General features: G+C 42.1%; 1 protein-coding gene across 1 annotated transcript in view; it reads right to left on the bottom strand.

The window, feature by feature from the left end:
- LOC143815979 (angiopoietin-2-like) overlaps window positions 1-20,073 on the bottom strand; it is a 154,243-nt gene that overhangs the window by 82,813 nt on the left and 51,357 nt on the right. The window contains exons 3-4 of the mRNA XM_077295832.1: window positions 18,251-18,372; window positions 6,392-6,624 (exon numbers count right to left, since the gene is read on the bottom strand). Coding sequence (XP_077151947.1) covers window positions 6,392-6,624; window positions 18,251-18,372 — 355 coding nt within the window. The remainder of the gene's footprint in view (window positions 1-6,391; window positions 6,625-18,250; window positions 18,373-20,073) is intronic.

Genomic DNA, 20,073 nt, shown 5'->3' with positions numbered 1-20,073 from the left:
TTTCCCAGTAGAGGTCCATGAGCCTTTCCTACTTGTGCCTTTCTAAGTGATGTTCTTGCTGCTTTAAGCTTCCTACAAGGTACTCCAGTTTTCCCCTGTCCTGGGACAGGTACCTGAACGACGGGCAGCTTGAGCCTTTTCACAGGGACTCTCAGATGCCCCGGGTTCCTCCAGTAATGCTGCGTCTCAGGCGTGGTGCGGGCAGGTGATGTATAGTGTAGTGCCCTCCGGTTCTGCTCCGTGTCCTAGAGTCCACGAAAGCCTCAGGCTCCCGTTTCCCGGATTCTGCGCTTTAACTCTGACGGTGTCCTGCCACAGTTGTCCTCTGAGCTCTGTCCCTCTCCTTTGCTCCTTCCCTTCTGGCTGCTCCACATGCAACCCAACAGGTCACTCCTTCCCAGAGACTGCAGCTCCCTCATGGCTGCCAGGCCTCTCACGTCTGCTACAGACGTCCTTCTCCTTTTGTGTCTGTCAACAACTAACTAACTCCTCCTCCAGGTCAGGAAACATAAAGCATAGGGAAGCTCCCCTGAATCTGGGTATTGAGCTCCCCCTCCTGGCCTGGATTCAGAATGTGTTGCATGTGTGTGCCTTACCTGGTGAAGAGAACTCCTTTGCCTCTGAGCATGACATCACCTTCCCCGAAGGAAAAGCAACATCAGTGCAGCAACCGGTCACCTGGGGTGCTGCACTTAACCTGCAAAGGATGTTCCTTAACATATTTCCCAGCAAAATCCACTTTGGATTCATTTTACTGTGTTTTTTGTGGCACCGGGAAAAATCGCATGAATCTCGGAAAAAATGGTTTAAAGTTGTGAACTAGGAGTCAGGAATGCTTCCAGGGGCGATCCCCATGATGTTCCTGTGTCATTTGAGCAGTGTTTCCATCATTTTCAGATGTTTTTAGACCATAAAAGGACCCCCGGGGGGATCGCTGTAAAAATGCTCGGGTCTCCCATAGACTTACATTGGGCTCGTGGCTCGGGTCGAGTACCTGAGTTTACCAATCTGCTCGACCCGAGCAACGAGCACCCAAGCATTTTAGTGCTCACTCATCATTAATGGGAACCACTGTTTAAAAGGAACCTGACAGTAGGATTTTCCCCTACGATGCATCAGGAACACTTTGTATGCCTCCTGATACCGTATTTAATGTTCCCGGTGTTATAACTAAATGATACATGTGAGTATTTAAGAAATAATGAAATCCTCCCAGCCTGCGAGTAGTGTACAAGTTAAGGACTGTTGTCAATCATTACTGAAGTGCACTGGATCCCTCTGGGATCCCTGTTTTCTTCTTGCTCCACTTGAATGTCAATCATGCCACTGTGGAAGTAATTGCTTTAGCAGTGATTGACAACAGTCCCAGAATAGTCCACTACCTTCAGGCACGGAAAGAATGGAAAAATTAATGTAAGTTTTAAACACACACTTGTCACATTTATGTATAAGGGTGCTTTCACATTGCTGAAGACGCTATAGACTATTACACAGGTCAACAAAAAAAAAATTTTTTTCTGGTGTCCAAAATATTTTAATGAATTTGGGGTATTTTTGGGGTGCTGATTCTGAATATGCTATCAGTTTTGCCAGATTGGCTCAAGTTTTTGACATTTTTGGTATCTTATTTATAGCACTTGTTGGTAAATGCGACGCATCATCTCATTAATTTCTTTGGATTAGTACTTGAACTGAGCAGTTCTCAATATAGTTTTGTGTTAATTAGTGTTCTAAAAGTTTGTTCATAGCTTGATTTTTGCACTAACTTTATGTTGTTGTCTGTTTTCCAGTGAAAAGCATGAACTCATCAAGAAGAAGTTGTCTTAACGATCCAGACTCATTCTGTTACATTTGTGGTGAATACACACTGCCAAAACATAGAAGAAACATAACAGACTTCGTAAAAAAAGTGTATTTTGCCTATTTTGGGGTTATGCTTGGGGACCAAGACAAGTTTTGGGCACCACACATAGTGTGCAAAGCATGTATCGAATTATTACGAAAATGGAGCAAAGGACAAAGAAAAAGCTTCAAATTTGGTGTTCCAATGGTGTGGAGAGAGCCAAAAAATCATCATGATGACTGTTATTTCTGTGCAGTGCAAGTGCAAGGATTCAATAAGCATAAGAAACGAAAATGGGAGTAACATGGAATCTGCAAGAAGGCCTGTCCCTCATTGTGAAGATGTGCCTGTACCTGTGTTTACCATAAATAACAGTCATCATGATGATTTTTTGGCTCTCTCCACACCATTGGAACACCAAATTTGAAGCTTTTTCTTTGTCCTTTGCTCCATTTTCGTAATAATTCGATACATGCTTTGCACACTATGTGTGGTGCCCAAAACTTGTCTTGGTCCCCAAGCATAACCCCAAAATAGGCAAAATACACTTTTTTTACGAAGTCTGTTATGTTTCTTCTATGTTTTGGCAGTGCGTATTCACCACAAATGTAACAGAATGAGTCTGGATCGTTAAGACAACTTCTTCTTGATGAGTTCATGCTTTTCACTGGAAAACAGACAACAACATAAAGTTAGTGCAAAAATCAAGCTATGAACAAACTTTTAGAACACTAATTAACACAAAACTATATTGAGAACTGCTCAGTTCAAGTACTAATCCAAAGAAATTAATGAGATGATGCGTCGCATTTACCAACAAGTGCTATAAATAAGATACCAAAAATCTCAAAAACTTGAGCCAATCTGGCAAAACTGATGACATATTCAGAATCAGCACCCCAAAAATACCCTAAATTCGATGAAATATCTTTGGCACCAAAAATGCTGTTGACCAGTGTTATGTACGTTTGCTCTGCCGGCACCATTTTAGTCGGCGCATACGTCCCTATCCCGTTTTGTATGGGGTCCAGACTTAAGCCCCCATGGGGCCGCCAAACTGGTGATGGAACAAAATGTGAAAGCACCCTAATATAAGGCTCATTATATTAGAAGGCTGATAAAACACTCCTAATACCTCCTGGGGGTAAATCCATCAGTTTCCCTTTGAATTATGGTTATGTGTTTGGATCGCCCCGTCTAGGACAGTGGGGTACTCGGTACTGGGCCCTTCGGTTCTCAGGGGGATGTCACAGTAGCTGACCCAGTCTGTGGCCCTAGGGACGTCAGTGAAAAAGGGAAAGGTCTTTAAAGGGGAAGTGTTAGTGATGCCACCTGTGGTATTCGGTCAGGGTGACCGACGCTGCTTTAAGGGGACCGCTGGGGTGATGTTATTGCAGCTAGATGCTATACCTTCCCACAAGTGAAGTGTATCCCCAGGGCTTCCCAGTGTGCAGATGGTGGATGTTGAGAAGCACAGTGAAGAACGAGGACACAAGGTTGCAGTCTCTTTACCTTTTACTGTAGACTTCAGCATCCACAGTCCAGAGCACCAGACCACAGGGTAGGCAGAGTCCGGCCGGTTTGGAGGCAAGTCCAGAGTCCCCTTATCCAGGTGGAAATCAGTAGCCTTCCTCTAGCGCCTTGGTGTTGTAGTATCTTATTGCTAAGCGTCTCATAAGATCCTCACAGATGTTGTAGATGTTGTGTCTCTCTGTCTGTCCCCCAGATGGATAAGACAAACCCTTATGACCGGTGGCTTGAGGCATTTTACAGGGACTCTATCATGCCCCAGCCTCTAATGGGTGCCACCTTGCCTCCTGGGTGTAGGGCGGACGGTAACGTGAAATTAGCTGTCCTGCCGGTCTCTGAAGTAAAGCATAAAGGTCCTTACTCCCTCGGTGTGCCGGCTACCGGATTTCTGCGCCTCAGAAGGAGGCAGCCTGCTGCTGGCTGGTCTCCTCTCTGATATCCTCTCCTGTGCTTTGCTTTCCTTGCAATATGTTCGGCTTTCTGTATGTCTTCCCAGGAGCTGTAACACTTCAGGCTACACGGCTCCTATGCTTTCTTTCCCTCAGTCTTCCTGACAGGAACTGAACTCTTTCCCTCCAGATCAGGATGTTCTTATAGGCGAGTTCACCTTAAACAGGCTTAGAGCTCCCCCTTCTGGTCTGGAGTGTGAACATGTTGCATGCATTGTGTTACCCAGGGCCGGCGTCAGCACCCGGCGCACCTGGGCAAGTGCCGAGGCCCTGGCGAGACAGGGTGGCCCACTCATGCTGTCTGGGATACAGCCAGGGCCGGCGTTAGGGGCCCCCCAGCCACTACAGCAGAAGCTCCACAGATAATCATAATCAGTGAAGCTTCCGATGTAGAGACTGGTTGAGGACCTGTAGTGACATCACGATCATGTGACTGTGATGTCACCACAGGCCATGTATTCATAGGCCAGTGCACCGTCCTCCTGTCCTCCTGTACGGAGCTTCTGAGGGGAGGGAGAGCTAAGACCCGGCCGGCACCTACATACCTGAGCTGTGATGTGAGGTACCATAAGTCGTGCAGCACCCTTTGTGTGTGCTGCTCCTGTGATGATGGCTCCTGTCAGCTCCTCCAGCTCTTGTCCGCAGTCCCAGCAGAGGAGAGGGCAGGGAGGTGTCTGCTGGGATAGTGCTGCTGCTGGGAGCAGGAGGGCTGCATCTGATACTGTGGAACATCTCATTCCCTACAGCATAAAGCAGTGTATGTGAGGTGTGTGTAATTGATGTGTGTATAGTGTGTGGTATGTGTACTGTGTGCTGTCTGTGAGCTATGTGTATGTGTTTATATATGAATCACATGTATTAAATGAGCATTTGTTGTGCAGCATGTGTCTGCCATGTATATGTCGTGTGTGCCATGTATGTATGTGTCGTGTGTGCCATGTATGTATGTGTCGTGTGTGCCATGTATGTATGTGTGTGCCATGTATGTATGTATGTGTGTGTGCCATGTATGTATGTGTCGTGTGTGCCATGTATGTATGTATGTGTGTCTGCCATGTATGTATGTATGAGTGTGTGCCATGTATGTATGTGTGTGTGCCATGTATGTATGTGTGTGTGCCATGTATGTGTGTGTGCCATGTATGTATGTGTCTTGTGTGCCATGTATGTATGTGTGTGTGCCATGTATGTATGTGTGTGTGCCATGTATGTATGTATGTGTGTCTGCCATGTATGTATGTGTGTGTGCCATGTATGTGTGTGTGCCATGTATGTATGTGTCGTGTGCCATGTATGTATGTGTCGTGTGCCATGTATGTATGTGTGTCTGCCATGTATGTATGTATGTGTGTCTGCCATGTATGTATGTGTCGTGTGTGCCATGTATGTATGTGTCGTGTGTGCCATGTATGTATGTGTCGTGTGTGCCATGTATGTATGTGTCGTGTGTGCCATGTATGTATGTGTATGCCATGTATGTATGTGTGTGTGCCATGTACATGTGTGTTCCATATACGTATGTTCCATGTACTGTATGTACATGTGTCTGCTGTATCTGTGATTCATGAATTGTGGTATGTGTTAAAGGGGGGGCCCAGTGAGACTCTTTCGCCCGGGGCCCTCAAAAACCTGGAGCCGGCCCTGGTGTTACCTGACAAAGAGATCTCCTTCATTGCCTCCAAACGTAACATCACTCCCCCCTAGAGGAATATAACATTACTGCAATGACCAGGACCCTGGGGCGCTGCATGTTGTTAACCCCTTCAACCCCGACCTGTTTTCACCTTCCTGACTAGGCCAATTTTTTTCAATTCTGACCAGTGTCACTTTATGAGGTAATAACTCTGGAATACTTCCACGGATCCCACTGATTCTAAGACTGTTTTCTCGTGACATATTATAGTTCATGATAGTGGTAAAATTTGTTCGATATTTTTTGCATTTATTTATATATGTGGCACATGTCAAGAAGGGGTTAATCACAGAAACAGACTTAAAAAGTCTATCAAAGGCTTTAAAATCAATGGCCTATTCTTAGTACAGGGAATCAATATTTAATCTGTAAGGGTCCAGCTTTTTACATTTTAATTGTTTATAGAGCACAGCTCTGTATGTTTAGTAGTCGCTGTTCTTGGTATTCCAGCTCAGTTCTCTTCATTTTAATGTAATGAAGCTGCAGGGGATACAACATTCACTGAAACACTGCAGCCCTTTCATACACTCTAACAGATCGCGGGAGGTGATAAGAGTCTCCACTGACCTAATATTGATGACCCATCCTAAGATTAGACCATTATTTTTAAAATTCTGGATAACAGAATGTTTCACAATATAATGAATGCTATTTGGTAATGGATATTTCGCTTTAGAAAGACATCCTATTCATATAATGTATAACCAAATATCTGATTTTACTCCACATGGTGAGTAAACACATTCATGAGCTTTTGCGAACGGATATGCAGACAATATAATGCCTGCATCTTGCATGACCCCGTTTTTGGAAATAAATAAGGTGATACTGATAATGTACAGATATATTTTGTAAAAAATTATTTGTTTTACTAACGGTTGTTTTGTGAAACCAGGTTGGTAAGTTGTCCCACAGTCTCCATGATGTATGCCTGCTGTCTCTGCAGCATGCTGTTGTTCTGCATTGCTTCATTGAGTTGTTCTCCAAGTTCACCAATGAGTTGACTCTGCTTGGAAAGTAACTCATCTACATGAAGTTTCTCAGCTCTCAAGACTTCTATTTCCTCTTGGTGTTTCTCCTCCATTTGCAAAACTTTATTCTCTAGAAAACTGAAAATACAGAAATTGTATTGTGAATAGATATATTGTACAGAAGTCTTTCTGAGACTCAAGTCATTACTAAATGGTATAACTATGTTATATGTAATTTGACTAAATAAAGGACCAGTAGTTGTGATGGATGAAGTATGCACAGGTGTCTAATGGAAAACCCATACTCAAAAGGTCTTTTTCAGTTGCAAAAAAAACAACCCACTTGTGTTTATTTCATATACAAGAGATGTTCACCACAGACAAAAATAAGTGAAAGCAAGGTAACAAGGTAACGTTTCGACCCTGCTCTGGGTCTTTGTCAAACCTCACTGCAAAAGTAAACATATGAAAATGAGTGTGCTGTACAAAATATACATGTGAGCATAACACAGAACAATCATATAAGAATGTGGTAGGTTAATGGTGAGGGGCATAAAGGCAAGACACAGAGTATTTGAAATGAGATGTGGATAAGGGGGGGAGAGCGAGGGGAATGGGGGAAATTATGTAAAATTGTAGTGTTATAGAAGGATTAATAGTTTGCCTTTAAGGGCCTCTTGCCTTTAAGTGTTAGAATTACTAGAATCTGTTGACGCAGTAGTCTGATGGTCTCCTCTTCAAGGATACTATACTTCTTATCATGTATGTTCTCAATAGTCAGCCACAACATGGTCTGAGTTGTGGTAAATAAAGTATGACCCTGGGTGATGGTGGGGGCTACATGAGTTACATTGAAATGCATTTTGTGTAAATGGTATAAAGCATTGCCTTGGTTTTAATATATCAGATAAAAGTGACTTGCTCACAGGATATGTGTGAGGTGTCTTTTTGTCTCCAAGCGCTTGTCAATTAAGGGCGTAATTCCACAATTAGGCCTCACTGGTGATCTGACGTACTTACTCTGGGTCAGAGCGAAAACAGCTACGACAGTTTGGCGCCCAACGTGGGGCCTAATTGTGGAATTACGCCCTTAATTGACAAAAAGTGAAAAAATGAGAAAGGAATAAAGTAAAATAAAATAAAAATAAAGATAAAAATGAAAATAAAAATAAATAAAAATAAAAATTAACCTCTTTCTGACCTCGGACGGGATAGTGCGTCCGAGGTCAGATACCGCGCTTTGATGCAGGGCTCCAGCGGTGAACCCGCATCAAAGCCGGGACATGTCAGCTGTTTTGTAGAGCTGACATGTGCCCGCAATAGTGGCGGGTGAAATCGCGATTCACCCGCCGCTATTAACTAGTTAAATGCCACTGTCAAATGCTGACAGCGGCATTTAACCGGCTCTTCCGGCCAGGCGGCCGGAAATGAGAGCATCGCCGACCCCCGTCACATGATCGGGGGTCAGCGATGCTTCTGCATTGTAACCATAGAGGTCCTATGGAGGCTATTGAAGCATGGCAAAAGTAAAAAAAAAAGTTAAAAAAATGTGAAAAAAATAAAAAATATATAAAAGTTTAAATCACACCCCTTTTGCCCCATTCAAAATAAATCAATAAAAAAAAAAATCAAACCTACACATATTTTGTATTGCCGCGTTCAAAATCGCCCGATCTATCAATACAAAAAAAGGATTAACCTGGTCGCTAAACGGCGTAGAGACAAAAAAATTTGAAACGCCCGAATTACGTTTTTTTGGTCGCCACGACATTGCATTAAAATGCAATAACGGGCGATCAAAAGAACATATCTGCACCAAAATGCTATCATCAAAAACACCAGCTCAGAATGCAAAAAATAAGCCCTCACCCAACCCCAGATCATGAAAAATGGAGACGCTACGGGTATCGGAAAATGGCTCATTTTTTTTTTTAGCAAAGTTTTGAATTTTTTTTCACCACTTAGATAAAAGAGAACCAAGACATGCTTGCTGTCTATGAACTCGCACTGACCTGGAGAATCATAATGGCAGGTTAGTTTTAGCATTTAGTGAACCTAGTAAAAAAGCCAATCAAAAAACAAGTGTGGGATTGCACTTTTTTTGCAATTTTACCGCACTTGGAATTTTTTTCCCGTTTTGTAGTACAGGACATGCTAAAACCAATGATGTCGTTCAAAAGTACAACTTGTTTCACAAAAAATAAGCCCTCACATGGCCATATTGACGGAAAAATAAAAAAGTTATGGCTCTGGGAAGAAGGGGAGCAAAAAACGAACACGGAAAAACAGAAAATCCCAAGGTCTTGAAGGGGTTAAATGGGGGGGGAATTGGTCGTATTATTTAAATCTAAATAATAACCCCCATACACTTCTGGCCCCCACACCCTCCAGCACCTAAAGACTTAGCATTTCCTGCTTCTGATTATCGTAATTTCCTGAGCAACTCTTTTGTATACTGTTCATTATCTGAAAGATGCATTGTTTGGTGTAACATTATATTGTGTTCAAGTAGATACAACTTTAGGGATTGTTGATTTTTGACTATTGCATTTTGGATTTAAATTTTTTGCTATATGATTGTTCTGTGTTATGCTCACATGTATATTTTGTACAGCACTCTAATTTTCGTATGTTTACTTTTGCAGTGAGGTTTGACAAAGACCCGGGGCAGGGTCGAAACGTTACCTTGTTTCCTTGTTTTCACTTATTTTTGTCTGTGCTGAACATCTCTTGTATAGGAAATAAGCACAAGTGTTTTTTTTAGCAACTGAAAAAGACTTTTTGAGTTCGGCTGTTCTCTCCTTTTAGTTACGGTCACTGGACTCGGTCCGTGTTCAGCCTGCACCTACACTTGAGCATCATTTACCCTCCTAATGGAACACCCATGGCACACAGTTGAAAAGCTTATCTCAGTGGTAGAATTGCACCCAGGAGATTGTCCATTCTGCTCAGTTCTGTTGTTAACTAATTCACTATGTGGAGTCAGACATCCTCATCAAGGTATAATAACTAGAGATGAGAGAACCTTTCATGGTTCAATTCGGCTCGGTGAACGTCCCAATGTTTGCGAACATACCCGAACCCCATTGAATTCAATGGGAGTCAAAAGCAAAAAGAATAGATAACAATCTATGCAGATTCATATAATATTTATTTCATATTATACCTGTAGAAGGGAAGTGCCCTAAAATGTATATCTTTACATAGAGATGTGTTTAGTGATATAATTCTCCCACATGTGTTCCCAGAAGCCCCCTCCTCCAGGTTGCTGTATTGCAAAGTAGGTCTGCCATGAGCTGGTAAGACAGGTTATTGAGGGGATATACCTTTGCCAGTGGACAATAGACTCATTCCCCACACCTGGGGATGGACACACCTCTTTTAGCTGGTCACATAAAAGGGACAAGAGCTTGTGGCTCTGATCTCTTTTGCTTTGCCTGCTTCCTGGAATGATGATGGACCCACATGGCTGAGTATAATCTGTAACCTCTTACTCCTAAAGTTTGCTCTTTTGTCATTGAAATGTATTGTTAGACCAGTGAGGTTTTGACAGGAGGCAGAAAGGCTTTATCTGAGGTTCATTGTGATTGCAATGATAACACAATTTGTTAGTTGTTTGCTGTTTTCTATCAGATGCCCTGTGAAGTAAATGAAGTGTATTTGCTGGTACTTGTATTTTTAGCTCCAGTTTTCCATAGAATTCATAATGATAAGTGTAACACAGACTGCAGGATAATACAGTCACATCCACGGATGCTCTGATTTGTTGCTTGAACTAAGATAGGTAAGGAGGTGTGTGTTCACTTAGGTCTTGAAGTTCAGCTGTAAAATTGACTTTGTTTTCCTGTGCATCTTAGATTGGATAAAGGGTGTTGTTGCGTGAACTAAGACAGGCAGAGAAGCATGGACAGATAACGGACGTACACGATGGAGTGTCCTGTTATACTGTGTGCTGCTAAGACCTTGAAGTTTGGACAGATTACATGGTTTTCTTTAAAACGTGATGCAGGATTCATCTAATGTCAGTGTACCTTAGCTTTATGTTTAGTTTTCCTAGGGTGTTAAGTAGCTGTGAGGGTTGTATGTTACTCTTTTGAATTGTGAAAAACTGGAAGGGGTGTCTGTATAGAAAACAGAAAGAATTACCATATATACTCGAGTATAAGCCGAGATCTTCAGTAAAAAAAATTGGCTAAAAGTGCCCCTCTCGGCTTATACTCGAGTCATGGTCGGTGGGGTGGTCGGTGGTTGAGGGGGAGCGATGACTGTCACATACTCACCTGCTCCTGGTGCTCCTGACACGGGCCCCTGCATGTCCCATGGTCTCCAGTGCTGGCAGCTTCATCCCATGTTCAGCGGTCACGTGGTACCGCTCATTAAAGTAATGAACATGGACTCCACTCCCATAGGGGTGGAGCCGCATACTCATTACTGTAATGAGCGGTACCAGTGACCGCTGAACAGAGGAAGAAGCTGCCGCGCCCAGAGACCATCTCTCTGGGAGAAGCTTCCAGGGACAGCGCCGGGAGCAGGTGAGTATTTCATATTCACCTTTCCTCGTTCCACCGCCACCCCGCCTTCCGCATCCTCTGCAGTGACTGTTCAGGTCAGAGGGCGCGATGATGTATAAGTGTGCGCGCCGCCCTCTGCCTGAACAGTCAGTGCAGAGAGACGGGACGCTGAGGAGCAGCGAGCAGGGACGAGAGGTGAGTATGTCATTTTTTTATTTATTGCAGCAGCTGCATTATATGTGGCACATTGTTATATGGAGCATCTTATGGGGCCATAAAGAACTGTATGGAGCATTATATGTGGCACATTGTTATATGGAGCATCTTATGAGGCCATAATGAACTGTATGGAGCATTATATGTGGCACATTGTTATATGGAGCATCTTATGGGGCCATAATGAACTGTATGGAGAATTATATGTGGCACATTGTTATGTGGAGCATCTTATGAGGCCATAATGAACTGTATGGAGCATTATATGTGGCATATTGTTATGTGGAGCATCTTATGGGGCCATAATGAACTGTATGGAGCATTATATGTGGCACATTGTTATATGGAGCATCTTATGGGGCCATAATGAACTGTATGGAGCATTATATGTGGCATATTTTTATATGGAGCATCTTATGGGGCCATAATCAGCATTTGTGCAGCATTATATGGGGCATAATACTCTATGGAGCATCTTATGGGGCCATAATCAACATTTGTGCAGCATTATATGGGGCATATTTTAATATGGAGCATCTTATGGGGCCCATCATAAATTTTATGGAGCATTATATGGGGCATATTTTGTATGGAGCATCTTATGGGGCCCATCATGAACTGTATGGAGCATTATATGGGGCTCCTGATTCAATAAGGATATTCAAAAACACTTAACCTACTGATGTCTCAATTAATTTTACTTTTATTGGCATTCTATATTTATTTTTGACATTTACCGGTAGCTGCTGCATTTTCCACCCTAGGCTTATACTCGAGTCATTAAGTTTTCCCAGTTTTTTGTTGCAAAATTAGGGGTCTCGGCTTATACTCGGGTCAGCTTATACTCGAGTATATACAGTAACTAGGATATTACTAAAGGAAAAATGCATTCATTTTGTGAGGCTTAGGAGAGTTGAGGCATTAGCTAATTACTGGGCAGCTCAAGAAAGGTTAACAGGGGGAGGTCACCCTGAAGTAAAAGCATAAAGAGTGAGTGAGTTTGGTGGGACAGGGAAGCATTAAATAAGGAAGGTTAACCTGTACCAGGATGGTTATTAACTGCACTGAGAGATCTCCCAGAGCGTATTGTTCCCTTTTGTCCCATTTTAGGTATCTATGTAGAAGTGCACCTATCGCTCCAGAGAAGATGACTTGACCTTTGCCAAGATGCCCCTGAGAGACTCCAGAACACCCCTCTTACATTTGGTGCCAAGCTGAAACATCTCCTCTCAGATTTCAGCCATGAGGAGGAGACTGATAATAAAACCCAATGCCACTTTTTCCTGTCATTTTCCTCCTGGTCATTATTATATATATATTGGGCTGTTTATGATCTGCAAGAGGACCAAAAGACTGGACAACCAACTGCACGGAAGTCAGGCTGAGCACCATTAACTCAGCCGGAGAAGGGGGATAAGGACATAAAAAAAATCCAGTCCTTTACCCCGAATCCAATATATATTGTATATAAATAATAATACTATATTCATTGTTGTGTTACTGTGTAGTAACTCCATATGTGTGCATATAGACACTTTAGGTGTAGGTGCAGGACTACCTGCACATGGACATACTCAGTAAGTGTGTTCATGTGAAGGTGTCCATGCATTTACAGCCAGTAGAGCTTAAGTCTCTATTTGCATTATGGAATTGTAACATGTGTTTTGTGTGAATGGGGTGTGAATGGGGAAAAAGAGTAAGGTTCTCTAGGGACAGGTCCCCTCAACTAAGGTATTTGCCACTTTAACCCTAGCAATGGTGAACTTCGTAAGGGATGGATTTAATGTCGGTTAGAATTAGACGGTGTTCTTTCCCGCAGTCTACTTAGGTATTTTGACATCACTCCCTACTCAAGATATTCTGACCTGCCTAGTAAAGATCTTCGTATCTATTCATGGAGGAACCTCATCAACGATCTTCAATCAAGACTACAGGAGAAGTGCCTGATGGAAGTAATTTCCAGTGCTTGAGTCCAGACATTTTAAGTGCCTGAGTCAAGTCATTTCCAGTGCCTGAGTCCGCGAGGCCCAGAAAAAAAACAAAAAAAAAAACCTGTGACATCCAGCAGTCTCATCATGGCAGACATACTCAAAATACTGCTGATTCAAGCTATATGAGAGTAATGTGAAGTCTGGCAGGGTACCTGGTGCATACAGGATGATGTTGACTGACTTATGGACTGTAAGGGTGAAGCCATTCCAGTATCTAACCACTAAGACGACATTGGGATAGACCTACAGCTGAAGACCGGTAACGATATGACCACGGAGAAAAGACATAGCAACAAGACTTTGATAACAAAAGACTTTGATTTGACAGCAATGAGACTTTGATTAAGAACCAAGAAAGAAGAAGAAGGTGTACTCTGTGGATAGACATGTGGGTTATGGTGAACGGCAGGGAAGAGCTGATGGTCGTGTGGATAATGTCTAGGTTGCCTAAGTGCAGAATTATGCTTCATTCCATCCTAAACTGTCACAAGTTATAATTGGGGTTGAGTAGGCAAATAAATCCCAGCACAACACTTCCCTTAATTTTCATTGTCGTGTTCTCGACAACAGGGGGAATGCAGAAGGGAAGTGCCCCAAAATGTATATCTTTATCTTTACATAGAGATGTGTTTAGTGATATAATCCTCCCACATGTGTTCCCAGAAGCCCCCTTCTCCAACCTGCTGTATTGCAAAGTAGGTCTGCCATGAGCTGGTAAGACAGGTTATTGAGGGGATGTACCTTTCCAGTGGACAATAGACTTGTGACCTCATTCCCCACACCTGGGGCTGGACACACCTCTTTTAGCTGGTCACATAAAAGGGACAAGAGCATGTGACTCTGGTCTCTTTTGCTTTGCCTGCTTCCTGGAATGATGATGGACCCACATTGCTGAGTATAATCTGTAACCTCTTAGGCCTTAGGAATAGCAAGCTATAGATTGGGAGGGCTGATATGGCATGTGTGATTTGGGTAATCTGGGCAGTTAATTGTGGGTTTTTATTGTGTGATATTGTGGTAGTCAAGTTCGGCATTAATCGTTAATATCGGACCTTAATAGAGGTGAAGGGGGAGTTCCTCCTTTGATAACTATAAGCTTTAATAATTTTGTGGAGGAAGTCCCATCCCTTTACAATATCATATTTATTTATATTGCATATCAATTGCAATATAAATAAATAATATTAAAAAATTGACATGGGTTCCCCTGTATTTTTGATAACTAGCCAGGCAAAACTGACAGCCGTGGGCTGCAACCCTCAGCTGTCAGCGTCAGCAAAGCTGGTTATCAGCGCTGCACTTTGTTACTATTTCTCACTGTGCTTGCGGTGATCTCACTGAGGTCTCTGCAGTTCAGGGGCCAGTCTGGGAACGCAGCTTCAGTGACTGGTGGAAACCTTGATAACGTCACTGTTAGTCACCGAGGCATGGATTACGGTGTGGGACAGAAGGACAGACAGCTAAGGGATATGGTTGTTATTTATTTTTATTTTATTACAGGAGATGAGGGCTTCAATGGAATGGGCGTTAGGTGAGTATAACTATGTTTGTTATTTTTAAATAAAAAAAGAAAACTTTGCTTTGTTTCTATTTCAAGAAAGGACCTTATTTTCTCAGTGTGTTTATTTACCATATAACTGTAGGATTAGTAATGAAGAGGCATCTAATAGATGCGACTTTTCCGAGGTGGCTGCGGGCTGTTATTTTTAGGCTGAGGGGGCCAATATCCATGACCCCTTACCAACCTGAGAATACCAGCCCCCAGCTGTCTGCTTTAGCTTGGATGTTAGTCAAAAATGGGGGGTCCCCACGCCGGGTTTTTTATATTATTTATTTAGATGATAAAAAAATACAACATGTAGGCCCCTCTACTCTTGATAACCAGCCTTGCTCAAATTGACAGCAGAGGGTTGCTGCTCACAGCTGTCAATTTTGCCTGGCTGGTTATCAAAAATACAGGGAAACCCCACATCATTTAAAAAAAATGTATTTAATTATAGCGCAGGCAGTGACTGATGAATACTCTCATCAGCCTCCACCTGCTCTCACTGTTATTATTGGCAGCAGGCGTAGACTGATGGGAGTAGTAGTCCCATCAGCCACCACCAGGTCTCAGTTTTAACAGTTGAATATAACTCTCAACATTGTCCCCTGCTAGTGCTGATCACAGCATGAGCAGGAAAGAATGATGAAAGCTGTCTTCGGCACCCAGCACCGGGCAATAGTGTAAACAGTACAACTGATTCCCAGGCACCGGTACGTATCACACTGATGACACACAGATGTCATCCATGTGTCATCATGGTGCACGTGTGTATGATGTTATGCGGCCTGTGCTGTTACCGGAAACACTGATGTCTGAAAGAGCCCTTAGTGAAATCGATAATTTACCGAACTTTGGATGAATTTTGCTGGTTTTTAAGGAAAAAGCTTGGGAATCCAAACACGAATCTGAATGTGCTACGTTCGTGCCGAATTTGAGATAGGAGAACGCTTTCCGAACAAGTTCGCTCATCTCTAATAATAACCATTAAAATTGTTCTTTATTCTTGAATAGATTGAAAAGTATAATGTGAACAGTTTCTTCTGATGTACAGGTGCTTCTCACAAAATTAGAATATCATCAACAAGGTAATTTATTTCAGTTCTTCCATACAAAAAGTGAAACGCATATATTATATAGAGTCATTACAAACAGAGTGCTCTATTTCAAGTGTTTATTTCTGTTAATGTTGATGATTATGGCTTACAGCCAATGAAAACCCAAAAGTCATTATCTCAGTAAATTAGAGTATTTTATAACACCAGCTTGAAAAAATGATTTTAAAATCTGAAATGTTGGCCTACTAAAATGAATGTTCAGTAAGTGCACTCAATACTTGGTAGGGGTTCCTTTTGCATCAATTTCTGCATTTATGTAGCGTGGCATGGAGGCAATCAGCCTGTGGCACTGCTGATGTGTTATGGAAGCCCAGGTTGCTTTGATAGCAGCCTTCAGCTTGTCTGCATTGTTGGGTCTTGTGTCTTTCAACTTCCTCTTGACAATACCCCACATATTCTCTATGGGGTTAAGGTCAGGCGAGTTTGCTGGCCATTCAAGCACAATGATTCTGTTGCTTTTAAACCAAGTATTGATACTTTTGGCAGTGTGGACAGGTGCCAAGTCATGCTAGAGAATGAAATTTCCCTCTCCAAAAAGCTTGTCGGCAGAGGGAAGCATGAAGTGTTCTAAAATTTCCTGGTAGATGGCTGCGCTGACTTTGGTCTTGATAAAACACAGTGGATCTACACCAGCAGATAACATGGCTCCCCAAACCATCACTGATTGTGGAAACTTCACACTAGATCTTGGAAATCAAGGTCCCAGAGTCTGGAGGAAGAGTGGAGATGCATACAATCCAAGCTGCTTGAGGTCTAGTGTATCTGTTTTTAATGTCTCTATCTAATATATGAGTTTCACTTTTTGTATTGAAGAACTGAAATAAATTAACTTTTTGATGATATTCTAGTTTTGTGAGAAGCACCTGTATCTACAAACAATGGTGAAATATGTATGGGGTAGAGGCAGTAGGCCGTTTTTAATGTGGATATACATTACATAACAAAATAGAATTATTAAGGTAATAATTAGACCATAATTTATTGTCCATCCTTGACTGATGTCATTATAGTATATGATTTTTGTCAAAAATACTACATAGGTGTCTCATCTACTATCTTCAGGAGCAAAACAATATCCTATATCCCAGTTTTCTGCATACTGGGGATGGTGTTCCTCCTAATGCTTGACAGTTTGGATCAGCGGCATGGCTGCACCACTGGCCTGAACTGCACAATGTCCCATGCTGAAAGCAGAGTTGGCTTTGCCTCTGCAGCATCAGAGGAGTGATGGGGGACTGAAGCTGTCCATATTCAGTGATTTGTCCAACTTGAGAGCAATAATTGCAAGTGGTATAGCACAGGGCTTGTAAGTGCTGCTCTCCTTATACAGGAGACCCACCACCTCCGATAGACTGCAAGAGTATCCAGTAACAAAGCGTTATGACTGCTAAAGCACATTCACACAGGTTGCGTACAAACCAGGGAGACAAATACCTGAACCTGACAGGACCCCTTTCAGACTAGGAAAAGCCATTCTCTGACCCTGGTCTGTCCCTGCCTGACTGCAAATATTGGCACCCTAAGATAGCACCATGGTGCCCCCCCCGATGGTGTCTTGCCCTGTACGTCCTTAGCAGCTCCTAGTATCGCTAGAGTAGCAATTCCCTAAGGAATAAAGGAATCACACAAGAAACAACTCCAACCAATTTAAATTACAGCAAACTGAATGAATTCAACAAAGACTATCACCAGCAGGAAACACTAGCAAGGGAAGGTATGTAAAGCTGCACCCGAAAGGTGATAAGGCAGACATTCAGAGTAAACAAAAAACATCTGTTACCCAAAACTGACAGGAAAATAGATAATAGAACTAAGGCTACTTTCACACTAGCGTTAACTGCATTCCGTCACAATGCGTCGTTTTGCCGAAAAAACGCATCCTGCAAAAGTGTTTGCAGGATGCGTTTTTTCACCATTGATTAACATGAAGCAACGCATTGTGACGGATTGCCACACGTCGCACCCGTCGTGCGACGGATGTGTCGTGCAGTGGCGGACCGTCGGGAGCAAAAAACGCTACATGTAACGGTTCGCCCCCACCTCCCCGCACCTCACAATGGGGCAGCGGATGCGCTGGAAAAATGCATCCACTGCCCCCGTTGTGCGGCGGAGACAACGCTAGCGTCAGGAATGTCGGCCCGAGCCCGACGCTAGTGTGAAAGTAGCCTAAAACACCCAAAGAAAAGGTGTATCTGCTGTGGGTCATCGAAAAGAGACGCCAACCATAGAAAACAGAGAGAAGCGTTCAAATTCATAACCCTAGACATTGATTATAATTATAAAACTAAAATGTAATAAGAGGTAAATTGTAAAGTTGTTTGTAATTAAAAGATATATATTTCATACTTACATAATAAATATAATATTGTGACCATAGATTCTTACCTGTTCTTTTCACGTAAGTTACTGATTTCATGACTCTGTAATAGCAATGCTTTCTCTACTTTGTTGGTGGAGATGGAATTTTCTAGTAATTGGATTTCTAGTCTATTTGTCTGGTTAAGGACCTGTTATTTAGACACATAAATAAACGTAATTAAAATCAAGATTGTTTTATGTACAGAACTGTATCCTCTTTGCAAGTCGTCACCATAGATATACTAAATAAATGGCACTTAAACCAAGGGCCAATCATATTTTCTTGAAAGATTTGGAGAATAGAACACAAAAATTGGGCACAGAGGGAAGAACAATCAACAATGACTCAATGAGGTAAAAATCCTTTTATCTAGACATCAAACTTTGGGGGAAAAGTCACCAGCTGGTTTGGCTCTCCTAGAGATCTCCTGGTTACCATGAATAACTACTATATAGACCTCGGGACAGCTGCAGTGCCTGGAGCAGCCGGAATCATTGTGGAGCAGTCTTTGCCACATTTCTTTGGTATTATACAATCACCTTCTTTATTCTCTGAAAATTTGTAGGTCCAGAGCATTGTATGTGACAAACGTTGCTCCCATGAGTTCTTTACTGCACCAGCACTCAATAATGTAGCTCTCATTTTCTCCCAGGACTGTAATAACTGTTTTAACCTTCTCTGTGAGCATTTTCTTTTTCTTACATTTCTATGACAATTGTTTTGTTACAATTAGGCAGCATCATAGAAGGTTAAAGGTAAACGACCCGAGAGAGGAATCTGTTTGTGCCCCCTGGATTGAAGGGGAAACTGCAAAAGCCAATATCTTGGCCAAGGAGTGGAAAAAAAATAGCACAAAATATTTTAATCAGATATTCAGCTTCTTTTTAGTGAGCAATACATATCAATGATCTTGACTGGTTGTCCAGTGCAAAACATTCTCAATTTCCACTAACTGCTGTCAGCTTAGACCAACAAGAGATTCTACTTAATAAGGATTTGTCTGCAGTAACTCATAATACCAGATTATTTATAACCCACAATGCCATTTGATGTGGTGGGAAAAGCATCTAGCCCCCTTTTTAACATGCTGATGTGGTGTCTGCCTTTGCTACCTCTTGTCGTAGGACATTCCATAGTCTGACTGCTCTAACTGGAAAGAACTCTTTCCTATTTAGATGCTGGAATCGCCTTATCTCCACACGCAGTGAATGTCCCCTGGTCCTTTGTAAGGTTCTTGGGAGGAATATATCATGTGCCTGTCCTTTGTATTGATTACACAGGTTTTTATATGCATAAATAATGAGATCACTTTTGAGGAGTCTTTTATCTAGGACCAAGCACAACTTTTCCAGCCTCTCCTTCCATCTCAGAGGTCTTCCATCCCATGTAATAATCTAGTTGCTCACCTTTGAACTGACTCTAACTTCCCTATATCATTTTGAAAATGTGGAGCCCAAAACTAGATTCCAAGTTGATTCTAGTGATAACTAATAGCAAGAATAAGACCCAATATATGTTATTGATTTATCAGTGACAATATGTTCTTTGACACAGATATTTACTAGAAAAAAAAGATATTTCATATTTAAAATGTCGCCTCTTCACAACAGTTTCCATGTCTCCTACATTAAACATTGTTCTGTATATTTCCAGCAAACTGACATATATTGACTACAAAATCCAGTGCAATAAAAAATGTTGCTTTAATGAAAAAATTACATTAAGCAGCACTATACTACAGCTGTGTTGAAGTTGAAAATTGGTTGATTCAATGCCGAAGGTTTCATTTTGAATGATAAGAATATCTCCAAATTTACAACAGACAACGTAGTAAGTACTAAAAAGCAGG

This window comes from Ranitomeya variabilis, chromosome 3 (assembly GCF_051348905.1).
Source record: "Ranitomeya variabilis isolate aRanVar5 chromosome 3, aRanVar5.hap1, whole genome shotgun sequence".
Lineage (NCBI taxonomy): Eukaryota > Metazoa > Chordata > Amphibia > Anura > Dendrobatidae > Ranitomeya > Ranitomeya variabilis.
This window is presented reverse-complemented; position numbering and strand designations above follow the sequence as displayed.